The sequence below is a fragment of the Vigna umbellata genome, chromosome 5 (genome assembly GCF_029865625.1).
Source record: "Vigna umbellata cultivar VRB3 chromosome 5, Vumbellata_1.0, whole genome shotgun sequence".
In the NCBI taxonomy this organism is placed as follows: domain Eukaryota; kingdom Viridiplantae; phylum Streptophyta; class Magnoliopsida; order Fabales; family Fabaceae; genus Vigna; species Vigna umbellata.
In genome coordinates this window covers 54,596,528-54,620,598 of record NC_142169.1, presented here as the reverse complement: position 1 = coordinate 54,620,598, position 24,071 = coordinate 54,596,528, and the positions used below count along the sequence as shown (strand labels likewise).

The following is a 24,071-nucleotide window of genomic DNA, read 5'->3' as shown; positions in this document are numbered from 1 at the left end:
GCTTGTTTGTTTTTATGAAAATTGTTTTCAACTTTTGAACCATTTGAAATTGAGTTTTGAAGATTAGCTATTTTTAATTCACGCTCCCTATAACATCCACACTCAGGTACATTTCTTCCATCCTCTAAAACTGAAATTTTGCTATTTAAAATTTCTACTTCTTCTAAAGATATTTCAAAATTCTTTTGCAAGGCTTTATATATTCTATTTTCAATTTTCTATGTGCATAATTTAATTTTTCAGATTTAACATATAATTCTTGAGATGTAGTCATAATTATTTGACTCACTAGAAATACTAGAACTATTAACCTTGCTACAACTTCATTTTGTATTTCAGTTATCAAACAAATGTTAGCTTCACATTTAAATCATTAGAGCTTAATGAAGAACTTGATGAAGAGCTTGAATCATTCTCCTCCAATTTCTTTTTCTTGAAGAACATTCTACCCTTCTTTCCTTCTCTTTTGTGATGTTCTCTATTTTTGTTCTTCACAAAGTTTATGAACTTTTTCATAATTAAATCCATATTCTTACAATCAGAGTCATAATCTTCTTTGGGACTTTTTCTTTAGAGTCATCATCTTCTTTGGGACTTTTTCTTTTGACAACCTCATATTTAAAAACAATATTCAGTTTTCTTTTGAGAAGATTGACGATGTGTGTGAACCACTTCAGCACATGATAGATGGTTTCGTCTTGTTTCATTCGGAACATCTCGTACTCTTGAATTAAGGAGTTCTTCCGAACACATTTAACATCATGTGTTATGAGTAACTCTTTTAAAATTTTCCATATTTCTTGAGCACTCTTACACACAGAAATCATGTGGAACTCATCAAGGGTTAAAGTAGATGAAATTATATTTCTGTCACTAACATCATATTGAACCCTTCTATTTTCATTTGCAATCCATTGCAAAAAGACTTAGGTTCCTGCACATTATTAACAGTAATAGGAACAAAAGGACCATTTATAATAGCATTCTAAATACCTATATTAACAAACTTTAAAAATATTTGCGTTCTTACTTTTTAAAAACCATAATTTTTCCTAATAAACATAGAAGGTCTATCAATTGAAGCACCCTCAACAAATGTTTGATTTTATCGAACCATTTTGAAAATATTTGAAAAATTATCAAAGTAAGTTTTGATATCAATTGTTAGAAGTACGCAACAAAATATTGAAGGGTTTGAGCAAAAACCAATGAGGGTTAATTGGTTTCTTTAATAAAAACTGTGCCTTTCAAAATTTTCCTTTTTTATAAATAAAATCGATTCTTTATAATTAACAACAATAAAGATAAGAAGTATAGCAAAAGAGAGAATTTGCACAAGTACTTTATACTAGTTTGGATCAAAAAACCCTAAGTCCATTTGTTAATTTCTCTAAAGATGGATTAACTAATCACTAATAACAAAGAGTAGAATAAAGGTTAGAAAACACCTATCTTTAAGACACTTCATTTGACACATAAAGGATGAATAACACCTTCTTTGATACACAAAGGATGAACAACACCTTCTTTGACACACAAATGATAAACAAGTTTTTTAACAACAACAAAAACACTAAATCACAAGACACACTTAATGAATCTACCCACATTAGGTTTTTCAAAACTCTTTTCACAAACACATAGAGTTTTACTAACACAGAATTGTTAAACCTCTAAGTGAAATGTTCTTTCGAAATGAAGTTTAAGTTAAATGTTTATAAACTCATATTTTTGAAAATTATGTCAGAAATTAAAGAAAGTTCATTTCACAACTATCACTAATAATCGATCATTTTTTTAAAAAAAAATATTTTTCTATGGAATAACCAATTATATAATCAATTATCACCAATCCTTTTTGTCAGTTCTGAATTTTATTAAGATAATCGATTATAATAAATATTTTTACAATAGTAAAATTTTTCTTAAATGTTGTTATTTGAATTCTATCTATAGACTTTTATCTACTAATTTTAAATACAATACACATACTAAAAAAGTTCAACAATGAAATTATTTCGTCTTCAATGTATCTTTTTAAACCAAACATTTTTTTCATAAATCATCATCATCAAAACTCTTAAATATTCTTCTTCTTTTTACTAACAAATATAGTAAGATTAATTATTTTTACAATTTTATATTATAAATTCAGATATTCATAAAATTATAATATGTTATTTAAAATTCAATCGTAATTATCCATTTTATTTATCCCATTTTATCCAATTATCAATAACCTAATCGTATATTCGATTTTTCTACGGGTTGAATTGGATTCGATCGGTTAAGGACATTTTCTCACTCCTACAACACATTGTTCAGCACTTTCTCAAACCTTAGCACGTACGAATACCACAAACATTCAAAATCCAAATCTCTATGCAGCTCCACTTTTGTTCTTAATGTTCCTTACTTTTGTCAATACCTAGAAAAAGGAAAACCACATTGTCCCCACTACTAAATTAAAAGCTTCTTTATCCTTCTTCACTTTCCTTAACCCATCATTCCACTCAGAACAATAAATATATAGAAACCAGTCATGATCTTGATCTCTACACACATACTGTTTGTTTGTTTGTCTGAGGGAAGTGTGAAAATTTCTAGCAGCTTCTACTCATTCTGAACCATGCTTGCCCTTCCACCACCACCTCCTCCACCACCCCTAGCCACAAGAAAACAAACCAAGCAAGTGTCTCCTCATCAAATTGTCATATCAAAACACCCCATCAAACAACATTCTCAGGAACCAGAAGCACCAAATTATGTTGCACCAAAGTCAATTAGGCCACCACCACCACCACTAAGGCAGCCTCCATTTCAAAGGACCAACCCCATCATATGGTTTGCTGCAGTGTTGTGTCTCATATTCAGCCTTGTGCTTATCTTCTTTGGAGTTGCAACTTTGATCATCTTCCTAGGCATCAAACCAAGGAACCCCACTTTTGACATCCCCAATGCAAACCTTAATTCAGTGTACTTTGACTCACCAGAATACTTCAATGGTGACTTCACCCTCCTTGCAAACATCACCAACCCCAACAGGAAGATTGATGTGAGGTTTGAGTCTTTGGATATTGAACTTTTCTTCTCAGACAGGATCATATCAACACAGTCCATTCAGCCCTTTACTCAGAGGAGAAGAGAGAGCAGGTTGGAATCACTGCACTTCATATCCAGCTTGGTGTTTTTGCCTAAGGATCTTGGTGTGAACCTTAAAGGACAGGTGCAGGGTAACATGGTCAAGTACAATGTGAGAGGAACCTTTAAAGTGAGAGTAACTATGGGGTTATTCCACTTGTCTTACTGGTTGCATAGCAGATGCCAGATAGAGATGACTGCTCCACCAACTGGTGTCTTGGTGGCTAGGAAGTGCATCACCAAGAAATGAAAGTAAAGGGTAGAATTTTTATGCTTGTTTATTGCTTTCTATGTTTGGTTTCATATATAACTTGTACTGATACCATACCAGTGAGCTAAAATGGAAGTCTGGGAACTACTTGATAGATAAGAAACAATTTAATTTTTATATGTTGTTGATATAGAACATTGTAAATAGATTACAAATCAGGATATTTATGATTTTTAGAATTGCTGTCATAGAACTGAATGATTGGATGATAATGTAAACAAATTTCACAAAGATTGCAACTGGAGAACATGATTTGGTAGATTCCTATTTCACTCAGTAAAGTAAGAACTGAATTCACTCCAACAATCGTGTTAGTTCATTGCATAACATGGTGCGAGCAACTTTTTCAGTATCAAGATAAACTTTCATTTGATTATCATTCATATTTTCCTTATCATGAAGAAGCACAGTATTGTCACATTTCCCTTATGAAGATAGCCTTAAATCTCTTAAGAACTCAAAGGAAAAAGAAAACACGCGCCCAAATAACAAATGAAAGCGTGACATGGTTTTCGAAGTTCAAAACTTGAAGTACAAACTGAATAAAATTGAAGACTACTCATAACTGAAGCAACTGAAGGAATTCAATTCATATAAAAACTCTAATTTTATATTTATATTATATATTTCTTAGAAAATAAAAACTATTATTCAAAATCTATGATTTTGTGAAATTTTTATTATAAAAAACTATACAAATAAAAAATATTATTGATACAAATTTTATATTTATCTAACAGAGTTATCATTGAAAACAATTATATAATTGGATAGCAAAGTAAACATTTCTTGATTGCATAAAGTCAATACTCCAAAAAGGTAAACAAATGGAAAATGTATATGACAAAATTAAACCAGCTTCAGCAAGCACTTGAATAAAAGAGGCTTTAAACAGCCAGAAGAAACAAAAAAAATAAAACAGTGTAACTGGTAGTGAAATTCCTCTACTGCACTTTCCAATGTTGACTGAAAGAACAGGACTGCACAATGACCCTTCTCTCTGACATCAAAATATTCAATCGGTGAAGCTCACTCTGAAAACTCCTCCCAGGCAACTTATTCCATCAAGACAACTTCCACTCTCATTTGTTGTTCTGCAATGATCCTGCTGCCAATCATTTGAGCAGCCACCATAGACCTAATAATAGCCTTCATTTCTATCACCATGTGATAAGGGAGAAGTATCCATTGTTCTACCATGTTCTTCTCCAAAATAATTTCACCTGCCACCATTAACCCAGTACCCTTCATTTCTAGCATCAGGTGATACACGAATAGCCTCCATTGTTCTACCATGATCTGTCAGAGAGAATCTCACATCGGTTGATGTTCGCCCTGGTTGAAAGTGCTGCAGTGGTTGCACTGTTCTTCGAGTATACAGTGGCTCGGGAACAGTTTCCATTTTTCTAATATGATCTGTCAGAAAGTATCTGATATTAGCAGATGTTGGCCCTGGTTGGAAAGGTTGCAATGGCTCCATTGGTTGCCATGTTCTTCGAGCATACAGTGATTCTGGAAAAGTTTTCATTGTTCTAATGTGATCTGTCAAAGAGTATCTGATATGAGCAGATGTTGGCCCTGGAGGCAGAGATTTCCATTCCTTCATTGGTTGCAATGTTCTTCGAGTATACAATGGTTCTGGAACAGTTTCCATTGTTCTAATGTGATCTGTCAGAGAGTATCTGATATGAGCAGATGTCGGCTTTGGTGGCAGAGATTGCCATTCCTCCATTGGTTGCAATGTTCTTCGAGTATACAGTGATTCTGGAACAGTTTCCATTGTTCTAATATGATCTGTCAAAGAGTATCTGATATAAGGAGATGTTGGCCCTGGTTGAAGAGATTGCCATTCCTCCATTGGTTGCAATATTCTTCGAGTATACAGTGGTTCGGGAACAGTTTCCATTGTTCTAATATGATCTGTCACAGAGTATCTGACATTAGCAGATGCTGGCCATGGTTGAAATGTTCTTGGAGGGCCTCGACTCATACCAAGAGAAGAATAACCACCAGGAGGAAAACCTCTTCCATGCACTTCTGTCATGTTACTTGAGTGAACCCCAGTGAATGATGTCTCTTCTTTCAGTTTTAGAAAGTGACTTGCTGTAGGGTAATAATTGAGATGAGCTGAAGTTGGTAATTGCTCCACAGCATACTCAATCTCTTCAATTTGGAGATTTCTGTTGTGTCTAGGAACCATCATTCGTTTCATCCTCGAACGCTTTCTCTTACCCTCAGGGATGTAGACAAACTTGTACGTGCAGCACTTACCAAGTGGAAAGGGTTCATCACATCTATAGGCATCACCTCTCTTATTATTGTAACCAGGATAATCTTCTATCTTGAAGTCAGCACGCTCAATCAACGTCAAAAAGCATTGTGCAGCAAGATTCTCAATGTCCCAGTAGCTAAAAGGTTCTGTAGTTTTATGACTGATATGTATTTCACCATTGGCTCGAAGCATGCAACTTGCATTGTTGAAGAATCCATGCACAAGGGCTTTATGCATCCTGTAAATTCAAGAACACAAAGAAAACCTCATGCAAACAAGTGATGGTTGATAAGGATTAGAAACTTAAAAACCATGTTTCACAAACAAAGAAATCTAAATAAAAGAATATACAAACAAGCAATTCTGCAAAAACATGAAATTCAAGCTCTCATTTCCAACCTTCCACAAAGAAGACAGAAGCATGCTAAACTTTTACACTATATATTTTTCTTCTTATCTAGCGTCATAGCAGCAAAGAAGAGCCAAGAATAAACACAAAAATACTAGAAAACTCACTTAATCAGCGACGAGCTATCTTCCCTCCCATGAAAGCCAGCGTGAGGAAAGTTGAATATGACTCGATCAAACCTTCGCATTTTTAAATCTGGATGAAGCTTCATTTTGGTTGCATCAACTCCATGTAATAAGAATGCTCCCAGCTTGTGCAATTCTTCTAAATTTGACTTTGCTTTCTTGTACATCTTGGTAACATTATCTACATGTGAGAGATCATTTGGATTTTGAACTCGTGAGCTATGTGACTCTAAAATGTACCCTTATTTTTATTAATCAGCTTTCCACATTGTTCTAGCAAGTACAACCGAAACTAGAGCAGTAAAATAGACAGATAGAGAGAATGAATGAAACATTAAACAACATAAGCAACACTTCCCCAAATTGTGGAGAATGAGAACATGGTAGAAAGCTTTGAAAAAGGACAAAACTCCAAACAGATCATTCCTAAAAGTCAAAATAACTTACAATATCAAAGTATTTAACCAATCTAAACCAAAAATGAAAATGGCTTCACTTCCAAAAAGGGACAAAATGAAAAATGTCTTCATTGTACTAGAAACTTTAAAAAACCACCGCATTGACTTCTCACTGATAAAATATATCAACATGTCCCATCTGCAACAATGTCGTCTGAATCTACAATTTTAGCCTTGGAGTCTAGGTTTTTGGATCATGTAATATCATGGAAAGCCAAAAAAATGCTACACAAATTGCTAACAAGTTTAAAACGTACCAACAAGATACTACCTTCCATCATCTTCAAAACAACCAAATAGAAACAGTAATAATATTATAAAACAAAAATAAAAACACACTAGGGTTACTTTATGAATAACAAATATGACAAACAGAGAGAAGAACACACATGACCAAATCCCAAGACACAAATAATATTTTTAAGAGAAAAACATAAACTATTTCCTCATGCATTTCTCAGCAAGATTGAAACATTATCTAGAAAACGTGCTGCGCAAGCTAAATTGCAGGAACAAAATACTGAAGGGTAAGAGAGAGAGACCGTAGGGGTTGAGAGAGGAAGCGACGATGTTGGCAGCAGAGCCAAAAGATTTGGCGAGGGAAAGAGAGAAAGAGAAATCACCCTCTCCCACCAACAATATTTGGTGATGACTGGAATAGTGGGTTACCCATTTTACATTATCTTCTTCATCTTCTTGAATAGTCTGCCATTGTTGCTTCTTTGATTCCTCCATGTTTTGAAAATGGAAGTGCAAGAGTGTGGCAAAATGCAAAGTAAGAGTAATTTCTCTTTCTATTCTTTCCTGACAATTGCACAATAAAGTTATTCTTTCATGATTTGAAAAATATGCAAAATATATAGTAAGTTCTGACTTGTAGTGTTCATATTATTTTTTTTACTTTTTTTTCTTCAAAAACTGAAATGGAATTTGGCTTTAAGGAGTGATTGTTTTACAGTTCATCCTATGAGATATCTCTAACTCTTCGAACTAATTTATATTTATTTATCATTCTATTAACATTAAAATTAAAATTACAATTCTTTTGTAACACCCTGAAATTATATAAACATGATTTGGAAGTCATGTTAACCAACCCATGAAATATGATTTCCCACTGTTATCCAAAGAAAGTGAATTATATCACTAATCCTGCTTATGAAAGGTTTTCATTGTTATTAAAATAATCAAAATATAATAAGTAAGAAGCAATTCATAATATTGATTCTGAAGGGTAAAAAAGGAGAATAATGAAAAAAATCTTATCTTTTTAGTGCCTCGTTAGAATTTAAACGTGGACATCATGGAAGTTGCTCAACGTATTTTTGCGTGGAAGAAATGTATTTGTTGGGTATAAATTAAAATAATTAGTTTTATACCTATCTTTTTTATATTATTGAATATAGTAAAAAAATTACATATGAGATTATGTATGATTAAAATCGGGATGCAAGATACGAATGATCAATATCATGTAATATTTGTCTAATTTCTTCATGATAACTTCCAAAAATATCTTGAATTCTTCGACAATAGATTGGATTTCGATGGACTTCCGTCTTGAAGGACATCATATCATGGTTTGTCATTTTAAGAGAGGTAAGATTGTTTGTCATGTCATAGAGATATTGAATATCATTGACATAAATATTTTGAACTTTCTTTCAAAAGGAGTGACAAGTTTTGAAAGCTCTCAGAGATACAAGAAGTTTGGGTTTCACTGATTGCCGTAATACAGCACACAACTATAAATCTGTTTGTTTCCACTGGTCAATTTTATCAGTCATGTCAGTACATGGTTGTCATCTTGCTCAAGGTGATCATAATGACTTTGACCTAACAAACCATATCTCAATGATAGCCAACTAAGATAAGTAATTTTTTTCCATTTAACTTTTCATACGTGATGGAGAGACTTCCGGAAAAAGAGATGGCACTGCCAGAAGCCATTTTGGATCAAGGGATAAACAATCTGAAGGAGAAACTGCAAACCCTTGGTGAATATCGAAAGGGTTCTGTTTGAACGTTAATGGAACATAGTTCGAAGTGCCAGAACGGGGAGAGGAGAGGCTGGCGGCCGCTATAGAGGTGGCATGGTGGTGTTCTAGTAAGCAGGCGACGACACGTGAGCAGCACACGCATGTTCACGGTGCACAAAGATGTTGTGCATGGCAACGCATGGAGGAGAACAGAGCCCCAACATCGTGGGGTTACATGTCGCGCAGAGAGGTGCGCCAGATCTGGTGGTCACCAAACGAAACTATGACCATTAGCTTTTATAAATATTAATAGTTTAGTACACTTTATATCACTTAATAATTGAGATTAATGTTAGTTTAAATATATTTTTTATAAGAGCCTAGAAAATCATGTTTTAGACTTAATAGCGTTTAAAATGATAAGACTAAATTATTTTAATATTAAAACTTTAAAATATAATTAAAAATGTATAGACATTATTTAAAAACACACATTCTTTATAAAACCTTTTTCTTAAAATGCTCTTTCTCCATTCTCTCTAAGATTTACTACAATCTCGTTCATCTTGTTGAAAATCAGAGGCAATAAGAATTGTTCTGGCAGTGAGTTCATCAAGATCAATCGACCAATTTCTTCAATGAGGTAAGTTGGTTTCCATTTCTTGGTTTGTTTGTTCCTCTACATGTGACTGTTTTCGGCTCGCATGTAGTGCTTGTGTTCTCTTTTCTAGTCTCTTTTGATCAAGTATCCTAATGGTGTGCCTTGATTATGTTTGAGTTATTCATAAAGGTAGTTTGAACTTCTTATGTGTTTGAGAGTGTTGTAAGGGTCATTGAGCTTTTCACTTTGTCCTTTGTCGTGCCTGAGTTAACAAATTTGATATTGTTAGTGTGTTGATTTAATCTGATTTGTGTTTATGCTTGAATTGAATTGTGTGGTTTAAGCATTGAAATGAGTTTGTTTGTTCTTTGGACTATTGTGATGAGAGAACTGAAAAGCAAAGCAATTGAGCAAAATGATATAAGTTTTAATGTATAATAATTGTGTTGAACCAACTCACTGAAAAGGGAATACCACTTTGATCATTGATAAGTCCACGTTCACTTAAATCATAAATTTAAATTTGTTGTCAATTAGTATAGTGTTCAGTTGGTTGGGCACTTGTTGTATAAGGATGATGTTTTGATTAAAAAATAAATGATTAGAAAAAACACCTTATATATATATATATATATATATATATATATATATATATGTGTGTGTGTGTGTGTGTGTGTGTTTAGGTTTCAAATTTTCTTCAAATAAACATTTTAGAAATATGATATTTTGATTATAGAATACGTCACGCGTTTAACGTCTAACTACTGAAGAGCTAACTTTAAAAATGACCAGTGATATTTTTGTAAATAAATGCAATTATTAAACGTCGTTTAAAATTGTAATTCGACGTAAAAGGATATAAAACGTCGAATGCCCCAGCGTTAAAATGTTAGTGAATTCAATAAAAATTTGAGCGGGAGATTGAAAATTCATTCACTTTATCTTAACGCGCGAGACCCTCTTCTCTTTCAAACTTTTCTCGAACGAAGTTTGACGACCATCACAGGTAATCTTTCTTTCATTTGATACAAATGCATGTTAATTAATTACTTTATGTATGATTTTCGTTTGTTTTGACCGATTATTTTCGTGCTCTTGTTCTTCATAGGCGCATTCTACTTTTTATGTCATTGGTGATGACATTTTATTCCGACGAATTCATCTTTTGAATGTTAGTTTTCGTTTTTTATTTTGAAGAACTTATTTGTTGAACTTGTTTGTTATTTTTTTTAAAACTTGTTTTTTGCTGTTTGGTTGAACTTGTTTGTTGTTCATACTACGTTACACACGTTCATAATTCTTGCTTTATAAAATACCAAAAACTAAAGTTGGTTGTTTTTCTGCTTTTCGGATTTAAAAAAGGATCACAATTAATTAGAAAAAACAAAAAAAAAATTGATTAACGTCATATATTAACAAAATTGATCGTATGATAAGATTCGACGTTAACATCGAATTTAAAATTCGACATCAGTTTAACGCCTCCTGATATGACGTCTTCTGCGAATTCGCTGTTAAAATCCCAAAATATTGATCGTTATACGCTATATTTGTACTAATAGATGTTCCAAAATAATAACATTATCTTAAATGGATTTCAATCTTCTATTTAAGATATTATTAAAATCATGAGAACAGTAATTTTCAAAAGAAACAATAGCTTAAATAATGAGTGATTACTTTCTCACACCTTTATTTTTAAAAAAACACCTCAGTGAAGAAAATATTAGTTAAACTGTTTATGTTTCGATTCTTAAACAATGTGATTATTGATCCAATTTGTCCAACTTTGACAAATTCAGTATAATTCAAATTTAATACTTTACAATTCATATTTCATAATTTAATCATTAGATTAGTGGAATTCAAACTTTTCAAGTTACAAGTCGGTTGAGTTTTTTTTTTAATTACAAATTTATATTAAATTACATTTTTAATGAAATAACTATCTTTATTATGAATAAATAACATAAATAAGGTAAATCTCTAACTAAAAAATTAATATGTATAATTTTAATAATAATTATTATAATAGATTTTATATTACTTATTATTATTTCAACATAATAATATCATATTAAGAATAAAATTTTAAATTTTAAATATATTTAGTGTAACATCCCAAAAATACACTCTAAAACTATATAATAGAATATTAACATTTAATAATAATTCAGATCAGTCTTACACTAAAGAGTACGTATGCTTATGGCCGAACGGCCTTACAAAGCAAAACGAGAAAGTAAAGCTGTAAAAAGGTATACTTCTGACCGAACGGTTTACAAAAAGCCTATACCGAACGGTCATACTTAACCAAAGGGAAGGTGATCGAACGACCACCTTACTATAACTAAACTACTGACCGAACGTCCTACTGTTCGGTCTTCACTTCTACCTCGATCAGGTTCTCTTCTTCCAGCGCATCTTCCAACAGCTCGTCTCCTTCTGCTCACATCCACACGGATGATCATTGCAATGACAAGACGAACGTACAAAACATGACAAGACAGGAAACACAGGGTAAGCTTATGTAATTTAATTCATGTATAAACATACATTTTCACACAATCAAACACACAAGATATATTTCATCATACGTTCATACAAAGCCTAATACTAGACTGACTGTCCGGACTGTATGAAATCTGTGTAGCTACGACGTTTGTGCACCCGGGTGATGTAGTAACTGGGATGCCCTCAACAACTGCCACCCAAGGTTAGTCTTATCTGTCTAAATTAAACATAAGGACTAGGACCTCCTGTCGTTCCCACACATGACCTACCTTCCTCTACGTGAGGACGAGTACTCACGGAACATCAGGATGAACCGCCAGCTTAGCATGACGACATTCATACTTTACAAATTCCAATATTCAACCATGAGTCGTTCCTCCCTGGAATGCTCGTCCATAATCCAACACATTTCATTCATATCATGTTCTCTTCATCTTTCATTAATAATCATCTCCATTAAACCATTTGTACAAGGATCACTAAGGGTACCAAATACCAAATGTTAAAACTTTAACGAATAGAACGAACGTTAATTACAAAGTGAGCCAATTAAATGAACTGACTCTTGAGAGCTCTAACCGAACACCGAAAAGACCATGCCAAGTATTAAGACTCTAGGCTGGAACCGATGGATACAAACACTTTGAGACATTCAACGAATAATACTTAGAAGAATTCACATGGAGAAACCGAACGCTTATAAACTTAGCTTATTTGAGTTTAGTATCAAGAAAACCGAATACCAGTCAATGACCGAGCACGGTAGAGAGAAAACTCTATTGAAGTTGGACGAACGCTATTTTCATCAAGATAGATTATAAAAGAAACAAATACGAGTGCTTGGTGTAAGACCGAGCACTACTCTGTACGAGCGCTTGGTGTGAGACCGAGCACTACTCAATACGAGCGCTTGGTGTAAGACCGAGCACTACTAAACATATATTAGAATGCTTAGTAAATAGAACTATGCTTGGCCGAACGCTCAAGCATAGTATTACAACATGAAGATGCTCGTCCTCAACTAGGATTCTTCCCAAATGAAAGAATCCAATTTTAACCAAGTTTATTAGCATTACCGAACGGTCAATGACCGTTCAGTGACGAACGTACACTATCATAGGGAAATTTCATATCCAGAACTCATTTATTTTCAAACTCATTTCTCAACATATATTTTCATAACTTCATACATTCATATCATAATCAATTTTCATACTTCATACAATCCAACCATATCAACCATCATATATTTATTCAATCAAGTCAACGAACGTTCATGCAACACACATAATCATACAAATTAAATTAATAAGCTTCTCTTACCTCTGAACGAACGTTCCTAGAAGCAGAATTAAGGTTCGCCTGACTACAATTCCTTCTACCCTCACGTTCAACAATTCTTCAATTAACCAAACAACAGACCAAAAATGGTTCAGAAAGAGACTATGAACTCGTGCAACCAGAACTTGGTTTGCATGTACCAGATAACGAACTGCTAACGAGAAAAAGAACTTACCAATTCAGAACCCTAAACCGATCGGTTCAAACTGAAGCTCTTGATGCCATAAATGCTTCCACAGTGCCTGAACGGAGACCAGGGAAGAGAAAGGGCGAGAATTGGTAGAGAGAAGGGAGAGCTTTTAGAGAGAAATAGGAGGATTTGAGAATATCAGAGTTTGGAGAAGAAGTTGCATGCAGAGAGTGTGGCGTAAACTTTCCAAAACTCAGTTTTGCTTCCGACGTTAAACGAACGTCCGCTCATATGCTGACACCTGCATTCCACTATTTAATTTCCGAATCCCTTCCGCTTGACACCTGATGTTCGTTCAGAGAGTTTTTTAGTGCCTTTTTAATGATTCTGACATTTAAGAATTTATAAATATTAAAAATATAAATTTAGGTTGGATGAGATATCCATAAAATTTTAATATAAAAGTTATTAATTTTATTCAATTTTACCCGGATATCAAATCCAACCCAAATGTATATTTACATGTTCTTGGGGTTGGATATCGGTTAAGGATATTTTCTCATTCCTACACCACATTGTTCAGAAAGTCAGGAGATCCCATCAAATACCCATCCAGCAACAAGGATAGCAAAAAGGGAAAGGAAAACCTACTACGGCAAATATTAATATATTTCTTTCATAATGTAATAAAAAATTACACTTTTAATTTAATAATTTTAATTGTATTAATTTTAAATAATTAATATCAATGTACATGTATTTAATTTTTCAGGAATTGTTATTTTCATTATAAAAAAAATTAACCTTACAATCAACATAAAAGATTTTTAATTTTACAAAATCATAAAACAAGGTAAAACAATCCTTTTGAGGTAATTATTACGCATGCTAAGATTATTTTATTTTAATAAATACACATGACAATATCTAAAAACCAAATTATTTTAATTATTAATAAAATTCAAACAAAATTAATAAAATTAAAAAATATATAATAAAATCATAATTTCTTTTGTACATTTATCAAAACAAATTAAGAAAAAAAGATTGTTGCAAAACTTTCATAGCCATAAGCAAATGTTGTATTACATTATTGCGAAAAACATATGAATGAGTTACTTTTTCTTATATTTAAATCTTAAAAAAGCAATTCAGAATTTCCTGTTTGGAGATTTGCTTAAATTTAAATATTTGATAACTTATCTTACGATCTAGATAACCTAGAACTTACTATCTTATGTATATAATTCTTAACATATGACATATATATACATTTCTATTATCTTATTGCATGTGCAGTAGAAACTTGGCTAAACCAGATACAATCTATCAAATAAACATAAGATTAATTTCGACATATACAGAGTAAGGTTGAGTATTCAAACTTCAACACAAGTTGAAAGAAAATTTCTAGAGTGCAGTAAAAAGGTAATATAATAAAATTTTCCATAAACTTGAATAAGCAGCAGGAGTATAATATAAGGGTGATCTAAGGTCCAACTGTGTCAAAATTGATTTAGAACTAAAATTCAGACCCCAGCAGAATAATCACAAAGCAAATCTCAGTCACCTTTCTAGAAGACCAAAGGCAGTAATAAAAAATTATCATGGATTTTGCCAAACTATAACTACTGTGAAGAAACCACCGTTTGTTCATCATCATCATCTGTTCCAAAGTACCTATCTCCAAACTCCCCCATGCCAGGTATGACACGGAAATCTTCATTCAAACCGATTTCAATCTCAGATGTTACTATCTTTATTCTTGGAAAACTTTTGCATACAACATGCACACCTTTAGGAGCCTGAAAAGATGCAGAGATAAAATTAAAATTATAATAACACAATAATAGAGGAAAAAGAGATAAAGGAAACAAGACATTGGCAACACTTACAGATATGAGATTAAGAAATATAATGTTGGATTCAGGAACACCTTTTCTTATGAGTAAAGAAATTGCTTGAACAGCAGAATTACCTATAGGATGAAAAATGTTTAAGAAGCTAATTCAATGAAAAGAAGCAAAACCAAATATCAATTTCTCTTAAATCTGTTCTTGCTTCAATATGGTGGCAATAGGCAGCACACACTTGCAACTTCAAAACAAAGACAATGACAAACCTGTGCCAAGTATAGGGTCCAACAGTAACACATGCCTGTCTGAGATATCATTTGGCAACTTTTCATATATTAGCTGCTCGTTGATCAAAGATAAGATATCAGTGCCAAGAAATAAAACTGAGATTTGTGCTAAAGCATACATGCAGTGGACAAACCTGCTGACCGTTGTCGCCTTCCCTGTGAATTAGAATTTTACCAATCTTGATACCTTTGCAGCATGCCCTCAAAGCATTCTCCATGCTCTCCCCACTGAAACGAGAGTACGTTAATTATATGATAACAGAACATGAATCTAATAAATTATAAACTGCGGAGGTACAAGTTCACATCAACCCCATTTCTTAAGGAATGACATTAGTGTTGTGTTTGGATGAAGTAATTTAGAAGGATAATTCATTTATTTGAAGAATTTAAAATTCTTGTTTGGATACAATAATTAAAAAAATTCAAATTTAAAACAAGTCAGTTTAAGACAAAGTTCGAGCCAAAAGTCGAGCCAAATCGACTATCACAAACGTTGAGCTAAGTTGACCCAAACTAACTAAAGTCGAGTTGTTCTGGCTCGAAAGTCGAGCCGAGTCAATCTAACTCGAAAGTCGAACCGAGTCAATCTGGCTCGAAAGTCAAGAGTGAGTCAGTGTGGCTTGAAAGTGAGAGTCGAGTTGATCTAGCTCGAATGTTGAGCCGAATCAACCTAGACTAAAAGTCAATACAAATCATCTTGAATCAAAGGTTGAGCTAACTCAATTGAGCAAAAAGATAGAGTTGAGTTTGTCTTAAAATAGAAATTAAATTGTTTTATCCAAACAAGAAATATTTCAATTAATACATCCAAACAAACTATTTAAGAAATGAAAGGAATTCAATTGAGTAATTCAAACTATTTAGGTATTTCAATTTCTTGGAATTGTTATAATTCCTCATAATGGATTTGATACTTCTGCTCTGGACAAGACTAATACCTTCTGATTACAGAGACACCGCACAGCCTTTTACAAAAATCAACACCAGTGTATACTGAACCTGCATATGAGGACAAGAATCAACAGTTACCATACCATGCGAAGGTTCTAATGAGAACAAACTAAATGTTTTAGACAAATCAAATAACAAATATGACAACTACAAGGAAACATACGCAAAAATATGACAGACATTTGGTTTGTTCACACCATCAATAAAAGTTCCTCCACATTGAAGAACCCAAAATGAATGAATTATTTGTTGTCTCCTTTCCACATTGATTCATTCATGAAGTAGAGCATTATGCCATCATACCATTATTTCATATCAAATGGAGGCATGAAAAAATAAATCATTAGAGGGCATACACGAATGCTGACATTTTTTAATCAACTTCAATAATGTTAGAACCTCTGCCAAGACTACTATTTAAGGCATAGGATAACAGAAATCTAACACCAAAAAATAGATAAACTAAAATTATAGCCATAGCCATTTTTAAAATATAGCAAAGCACTCGTAGCTTATGTATTCCTCATTTGGGACAATACACCAACACATGATAACCTCGACATCGAATGTACATGTTATCCACAACAATTTGCATTCAAAGGAGAGAACGGAGCATGTACAACAGCAATAAAAAACCAGATACGGAAGTAAAAATGTTCATCTAAATACTGTTGCCACAAAGATCAGAAAGAAAAAAATATCACAGAAACGTGCACATCACAACAATCTTACGAGGAAAGTATTTAAAAAGATAAGATTACCAGTGGGAGTGACTACTTGTTTTTCTGTAAATGGCAGATGCCCCAAACCATGTTCAACAACCTGGTCAAGTTCAATTATTATGATGTCATATTGCCATTAAATTCATAAACAAAAAAAAAAACAAACTTATTTACTTACCAATCGAATCAACCGATCAGAGTAAAATATAAAATCATGCTTTGTTGTTTGAGAATCACGTATCAGCGTATGCATACCCCGTATCTGCATAGTAGCATTGACCGAGATGGTGTAACTTAAAAGTAAAAATCAAATATTGGTGTTTACTACGCGGGATCACCGAAAATGTCCATGATCAAGGGGTACCTGAAAAGTTGATTGAATGACATATAAATTTGGATATATTTTACACAGGTCATGTTGACCTAGCTTTGTGCGAATATGCTGTACAATCAAATCAATGGCCACATGATTATCTCCTCCACGGGGTATAATTATATCAGCATACTTCTTTGTTGGAAGAATAAAGTCATCAAAAGCTGGCTTCACAAATTTTGAATACTGCAATAAATATTGCATAAAAGTCAGCTGCAAACCATTAATGGTTAATATTAACCATGAAAATCTAATGAATAATAGCATAGCTTAACAAATATTTATAAACAAAAAGAATCTTTAATGACTTAATTCCATACAATCATATGTTTCAATATTACGGAATTTGCACAGTAACCAACCAGCAGCATGAAACTAAAAGTAATATTTCTAAATCCATGCATTGAAGTAAATATAGCAAGGTGAAAAAGAATCAAGAAATAGTCAAAAGATGTTACGCAAATGGTGTGGTAGAAAGTTGCTACCTGATCAAGAACTGCTCCAATATCCCGACTCTTTTCATTAGTATCACGCCTAATCCTTCTTGCCAATCGAACATCAGCATCTGCACTGAACATTTTAAAATGTGAAGTAACAGCTTAACTCAGTATTTCAACAAAGACACATAAGTAAAACAAGTACAAGTTGGAATTCGATGGTCAACAATATTAAACATCAAGTTTATTTTATATACAGGCTTAGAAGTACCTAGGAGACTCACACAATAATAATTTAATGAAGTAACAAAGGACCAACAAATAAATGAAAAAAGTAACAATATGAAGATTGGTCAAAGTGTAACAAATAGGCTCATAGTGCCCCGAACCCTCAAAGTTTCTTAAATGATATAATATGAAGAATACAATTTTCCTATATCATAATGTGAATTATAGGGGGAAGGGAAGAAACTAATTCCAAGAGATGAAAAAAAGTTAATCTTACAACATATCTCATTTAAATTAACAAATGCAGCACAACTTAAAATAAATAAATTCTGAGTTAAATATGGAAAAACAATAATAAAGGACCTGTGTCAACAAATATCTTCATATTCATCAACTCCCGAACACGTGGATCATGGAAAGCAAGGATGCCTTCTAAAATTATGACATCTGAAGGGTTCACCTGAAAACACGTTAAAGCAACACAATGAAAATAGAATGACAACAACTTTTTATAAGCTAAAATATGCATTTCAATTATCACATAGATATATTTTATACTTCAATTTGTACTAAAAGAAGAAAACTTTTCTTTTGAATGATATTTGCAACTTCACAAGTATTAAGTCTATCTCGAGTTGTTTAGCATTTTAACTAAATGGTTAAAACTTCTAATATAAACAGAAGTTCCAGAGATATACCCTTCTTAACACATCACTCTTGTAAGTCTTAAAATCATACTTCGGAATATCTACTGCTTCACCATGCTTCAACTTGTCCATAACGCACAGCAATTGCTCAGTATCAAAAGCATCTGATTCAATATCAAAACATAAGTACAAGAATATTAACACAGTTCCTTTAATAAAATTAAAATGTCAATATTTTCACTTGTCTCTCTACCCCATCAATTTTCAGAAACATTTTAAGAGAAAGAAAAAGGTGTTCACTCTATAATATATTTACAATGTCATCCAATCACTATGGTAAGTTTGTTGACTTTTACAGAAACATCTCAAAAGTCAGTGCATTATCATTAACTAATGTTTTAATTCACTAGCATGTAGCTTTAGTTAACGAGTTCATAATTAGTTTACTAGAATAATAAAAACATGAGAATGAACAAATGTTTTGGATCCTCATTCTAAAAAGTAAAAAAAATGCAAGTTAATAAAAGAGACAAGGCCGCAGAACATTCCATTATACTTTAAAATGAACGAATGTCAGTAATGACAAAAAAGTGAACTACCAGGGTGGTCAAAGTTGAAATCCTGTACTCGTGTAAGTTCCTCCTCAGACAAGCTATGGTAAAAGGAATCCTGTCATAAATAGTTTATTTATTAAGCTCAATGTATCAAAATAAGCACAAGAAGAAATGTATGGACTAAACTTGGCAACATGCCACCCAAAAAGAAGTTGAAAGAAAGGAATAACTAATAGAATGAATAAATAGAGATAATCAATGACATGATAGGCAAAGAAATAACATAAGAGTATATTTTGACTATATTACCCAGAGAGACATGTGTGCTCTTGATATCAGCAAATTGTCAGAAAGAAGCTTAGACGAATACTAAAGGAATAAGAATAAACAAAAATGATATATTTTGTTGTGAATGGGGTCAAATTTACAATAATGGTAATAAAAACATTCCTTAAAATTCTTTGAATATCAAAGGAAAACAGAATCCCAAGAGATTCAGATCATGGATAGAACAGGATGCATATAGGGCCTGATGTAGAAACCAATCAATTGTTTGTTTTCAATGATCACTTTAATATATTTTTTCAATTTGATAATTGAGAAGTATAAACAGAAATAATTCAATACCTGATTAACAAGTACAACTCGTTGATCATGAAGCTGTTGAATGATCATATCACAAACTGCTGTCTTGCCAGATGCTGCACCCCCAGCAACACCTGCATCATAAAACATAAGCAAGTTAGAATCATTAAGATAAAGGAGAAGTTGTAAGAATTGAAGACATGGTATCCAAACTTAGCACCTAGAGCTATGAAAAAGCTCTAGTCCAATTTAATTGGCAGAATTTGAAAAGCATAAAAGGACCGTGTGACATTGATATTAGTTGAAATGTATCATCCCATAACTAAGCCATATATCAGATGCTATGTAACTAAACTTCATGTTAATTTTTAATAGCTCCAACAAGATGAATTTGTGATTTACATTCAAAGCAGACATGTTTCTGCCCTGAGTAGGCCAATTTCACACAAAGGCACAGGTTTCAAGTCAAGAAACTCTATAATTCAACTAGTACAAAATTGTGCTTTAACATAAGTGATTTTGTTCATGTACTCTGTACACAACTTCAAGGCCTCGTGAACTTATTCAGCAATCCACCACAGGAAAACACACCTATGACAAAAGGTTGTTTATACATGTCAGATTCCGAGGTTGTTGGTTGTTCTATGCTGTCCTTTCTTTGCTCAAAACCATCCATGTGAAATCCAGAAAAATGAACCTCGTTAGAAGACTCCATTAATTCTACAGCAGACTTAGCATCCATTGGCAGGCAGAGAGACCTGGAAAAAAATAATAGTTAAAAATTACACATAGAGAAATGAAAATAGAAACAATAAAAGTCACCAAGACTAATCTGAATCTAGTATGAGGAGATATAGTGAACAGATTAACCACCATCTTTTAACCAACTTTACAGTGTACGTATACTTACACACTAATGTATTAAAGATTGGAGTTCATTAGTTTGCCACTATCTGAAGAAGCATTCATATTAAGTTGTACATAAACTGTTAATTGTGAACAATTGGATCAAGTCAACCATTTTAGCCTTTGGTACTTTTAGTCACTATTTTTTAATTGAAGACTAAAAATTCATTTTTCCTTTTTTGCAAATCATGACTTTGCATTGACTAAAGTAGAGTAAAGAAACATGGCATTCCTTTTGTCTTCCACTATCATTACAGATTGAGATTCTCTGGTACACTATCTTTGGACCTTGGTAATTTTGGTACCATTTTTAGTAATTGCAGATTATCTAAGGCTTTCAAAGCATATATACATACACCAAGGGAATCCAAAAGGTTTCTCAGACCTCCCAGCACCATTTTCATAAATCTACCCGAACCCTATAAATAGACTAAGCACCTCCAATTCTTCAAGTATATCAGAAAGTTGTGCATCCCACTATCACTTTGCCCTAGTCTATTATGGACCAGAAAAATGTAACACATCATATTACTTTTCCAGCATATACATCAAACACAAAATTGTGCTCACCCACTCAGGAAAATCCTTTCAACAAAGTATCCAGCAATAATTCAAGTTTCCAAATAACAAAACATCACAGAGGGCAAATAGGATAAAGAACCTACCTATGCAAGTAACAACCAAATAAAACAAAAAAAAAAAAAAACTTATGCTTACCCACTTCATCACTGAGTAAAACAGACAAACCCCAGTCATCACAGCCCAAAATTCTCTAATGGGTTTTCCACAGCCAAATCCAGATCCAAGAAAAAGAGAAAAAAAAATGGCAAATATTGTAGTTGCATAATTCATCAAAGTTGAACCCCAAACAATCCAACCAATGCACACAATAATTGTTATACCAAATAGACAAATGCTGATTCCTAACATACCTGCTGAGTGGAAGAATTTGACAAAGAGGGAAAGAGATGCACAGCAATAGTTGAAGGGTGAGTTGTTTACTGCAAACAGACAGAGATGACTGAAGTATAAATGGTTTCGTGCAATCCCTTTGTTTTGGTTTGGTTTATATACAATAGTTGTTGGCAAATGGACCCCATTTTTTCTACAAAATTACCACCTTCACCTACCATTTTAATTTTATTTTATTCTCTTTCTGATGCCAATTGTCCATGAAATTCATAACTTTTAGAAATAAAATAAATAATTAAATACTCATTTTTTCGTTTACCATATTTTTGTAATCGTACAACTTTTTACCTTTTTTAAAAGATTCGGATATGGACAAACATATTGCTGTAAAGTTTTTCTTTTGCTCTGAGGATGAACTGAAACTTATCTATTCATCCTTTCTCTGTTTTATCTGGGTTGATTTTATATTAAGTTTGAATTTGCGTTCGTAAAATTGATTTTAATTAAACTTGAATAACCCATGTTTAAATAGTCTATTTTAATAATAAATGGGTATAAACCAATATGAAACTTTATTTGATATAAAAATTATTAAAGTTGTTTTAATTCAAAATTAATTTTTCATATTGCGTGAATTTTTTAATCTGTAATTAAACGTGAATAGTTACTTAAAATCATTTTAATTATTTTTTTAACAAATTTTGAATAGATTTCAAACTACTAATTATTTTTTATATATATCATGATTACATTAATACTACCAAAAACATAGATATAAAAAATCTCAAGTTAAATGTTAATTTACTATTATTAGACATTAATTCTTAATTTTTATTCACTTAATAAATTAAATGCAAAATATTTTTTTAAATATGTTTTTAACATCTTTCCTTGTAACCAATCATAAAAAGCTGTCTATAATTACGTTTCCACAAAAGAAAAAGTGGGTAAATATACGAGTAATTCATCACGCTTTTAAACATATTACTGTAATATGATATTAATTATATTTTAGTTCAAAATGCGTAAAAAAGATAAATTAAAAATAAAAAAGAAATATATTATGCTTTAGTTTAATATATAGTTAAAATTTTTATTTAGTTATTTTACAATTTAAATGTTACAATTATTAAAATAATTAATATACTTTAAGTTATAAAATATTAAAAATAATATATATATATATATATATATATATATATATATATAAATGAAAACTCATGAAAAATCAAGAAAACAGGACAAATTAAGGGGTTTTGAAAATAAATCATCACTGATCAAATTCTATAGTGTGGTTAATGTCATAATTAATCAACTTATGTAATTACCTTTCTCATGGCGATAATTTTTCACCTATTTCTTTCATATTATATATGTGAAATGAAGTGATAACTATTGAAAAGATATTAAAAAGTTTTATAGTGTTCATATTTATATTTAAAACATTTTGGTTGATGAAAAAAATGTAAATTATGAAAAATATTTACAAATTTGTGAACACGACACATAATAAAAATTAGGTTTAATACTATTTTGATTCCTAAAATCGTGATGTTTGTTCAAAGTTGTTCTATCCTTTAAAAAAAAGTTTAAAAATGTTTCAATTTGTGTAACGGTGTAGTTGTCCTCCTAGCCAAAACTGAATGAATAGTCCAGTTAGTGATTGCGTGGTATCTCAACTAATGAGGGACTGTCACGTGGTACTCCTCTTCCCACCCAAATTAGGGTTCGCGAGAAATGTTCTCTCATTTGCGATGGCTGCTGGTTCTTCCATTGCACAAAGGAGCTCGTGGGGGCGTGATTAGAGGGGATTCTTATATTGTGGTTCCATCTCTATTTGCAGGTATGTAGATTGATAGAGATGGTGGTGGTTTACGAGAACACAATCTGGGTTCTTCGAGTTCATGGAGAAGACGAAGATGGAGAAGAATTGCTTGCGGTGCGCGAAGGTGATGGAGGAGATGAACTCACCATTGCGACGCTATTTAGGTTAGGATTTTCGAATGTTGGCTGTGGAGGTTCGAATTAGGCGATTTGGTTTCTGAGTTTTTCTGATTTCTAATGCAGGTTTTGAATCGAGGGAGAAGGAACTCGCGATTAGGTTTCGAAGGGGTGAATCGCGATTCTGGTTTGGGATGTTTCTGCAGGCATTGTCGCAATTGAAGGAGCATGGTTGCGATGGAGGCAAGACGCGATTTAAAGTTTGATGTGTTTCTGATTGGTAAATAGTGAAGATCGATGGTGGTTGTACAATTCGGAACGAAAATGGTGTGATGTTCGCGCATGGAGGTTAATGGCGTGGTGACTAGGGAGGTTTGATTGCTCAAGTGTGGTGGCGCTAATGGCAACATGGTGGCCATGTGGTGTCT

General features: G+C 32.5%; 3 protein-coding genes across 3 annotated transcripts; 1 reads left to right on the top strand and 2 right to left on the bottom strand.

The window, feature by feature from the left end:
- The first annotated feature begins 2,342 nt into the window (after nt 1–2,342).
- Nucleotides 2,343–3,531, top strand: LOC124845660 (uncharacterized protein At1g08160-like). Its single transcript, XM_047322800.2, has one exon. The coding sequence runs from the start codon at nt 2,630–2,632 to the stop codon at nt 3,389–3,391; it is 762 nt and encodes a 253-aa protein (XP_047178756.2). The 5' UTR covers nt 2,343–2,629; the 3' UTR covers nt 3,392–3,531.
- Nucleotides 3,532–4,178: 647 nt separating this feature from the next.
- Nucleotides 4,179–7,485, bottom strand: LOC124845661 (uncharacterized). Its single transcript, XM_047322801.2, has 3 exons — nt 7,219–7,485; nt 6,201–6,399; nt 4,179–5,922 (listed from the first exon to the last, which is right to left on the bottom strand). The coding sequence occupies exons 1-3, from the start codon at nt 7,409–7,411 to the stop codon at nt 4,632–4,634; spliced, it is 1,683 nt and encodes a 560-aa protein (XP_047178757.1). The 5' UTR covers nt 7,412–7,485; the 3' UTR covers nt 4,179–4,631.
- A 7,083-nt stretch (nt 7,486–14,568) lies between these two features.
- LOC124837962 (uridine kinase-like protein 4) lies at nt 14,569–21,826 on the bottom strand. Its single transcript, XM_088115959.1, has 15 exons — nt 21,723–21,826; nt 20,476–20,642; nt 19,927–20,018; nt 19,345–19,414; nt 18,797–18,909; nt 18,462–18,558; nt 17,919–17,998; nt 17,425–17,619; nt 17,239–17,322; nt 17,100–17,160; nt 16,326–16,386; nt 15,519–15,612; nt 15,364–15,436; nt 15,137–15,219; nt 14,569–15,046 (listed from the first exon to the last, which is right to left on the bottom strand). The coding sequence occupies exons 2-15, from the start codon at nt 20,624–20,626 to the stop codon at nt 14,870–14,872; spliced, it is 1,431 nt and encodes a 476-aa protein (XP_087972085.1). The 5' UTR covers nt 20,627–20,642; nt 21,723–21,826; the 3' UTR covers nt 14,569–14,869.
- Between the last annotated feature and the right edge of the window lie 2,245 nt (nt 21,827–24,071).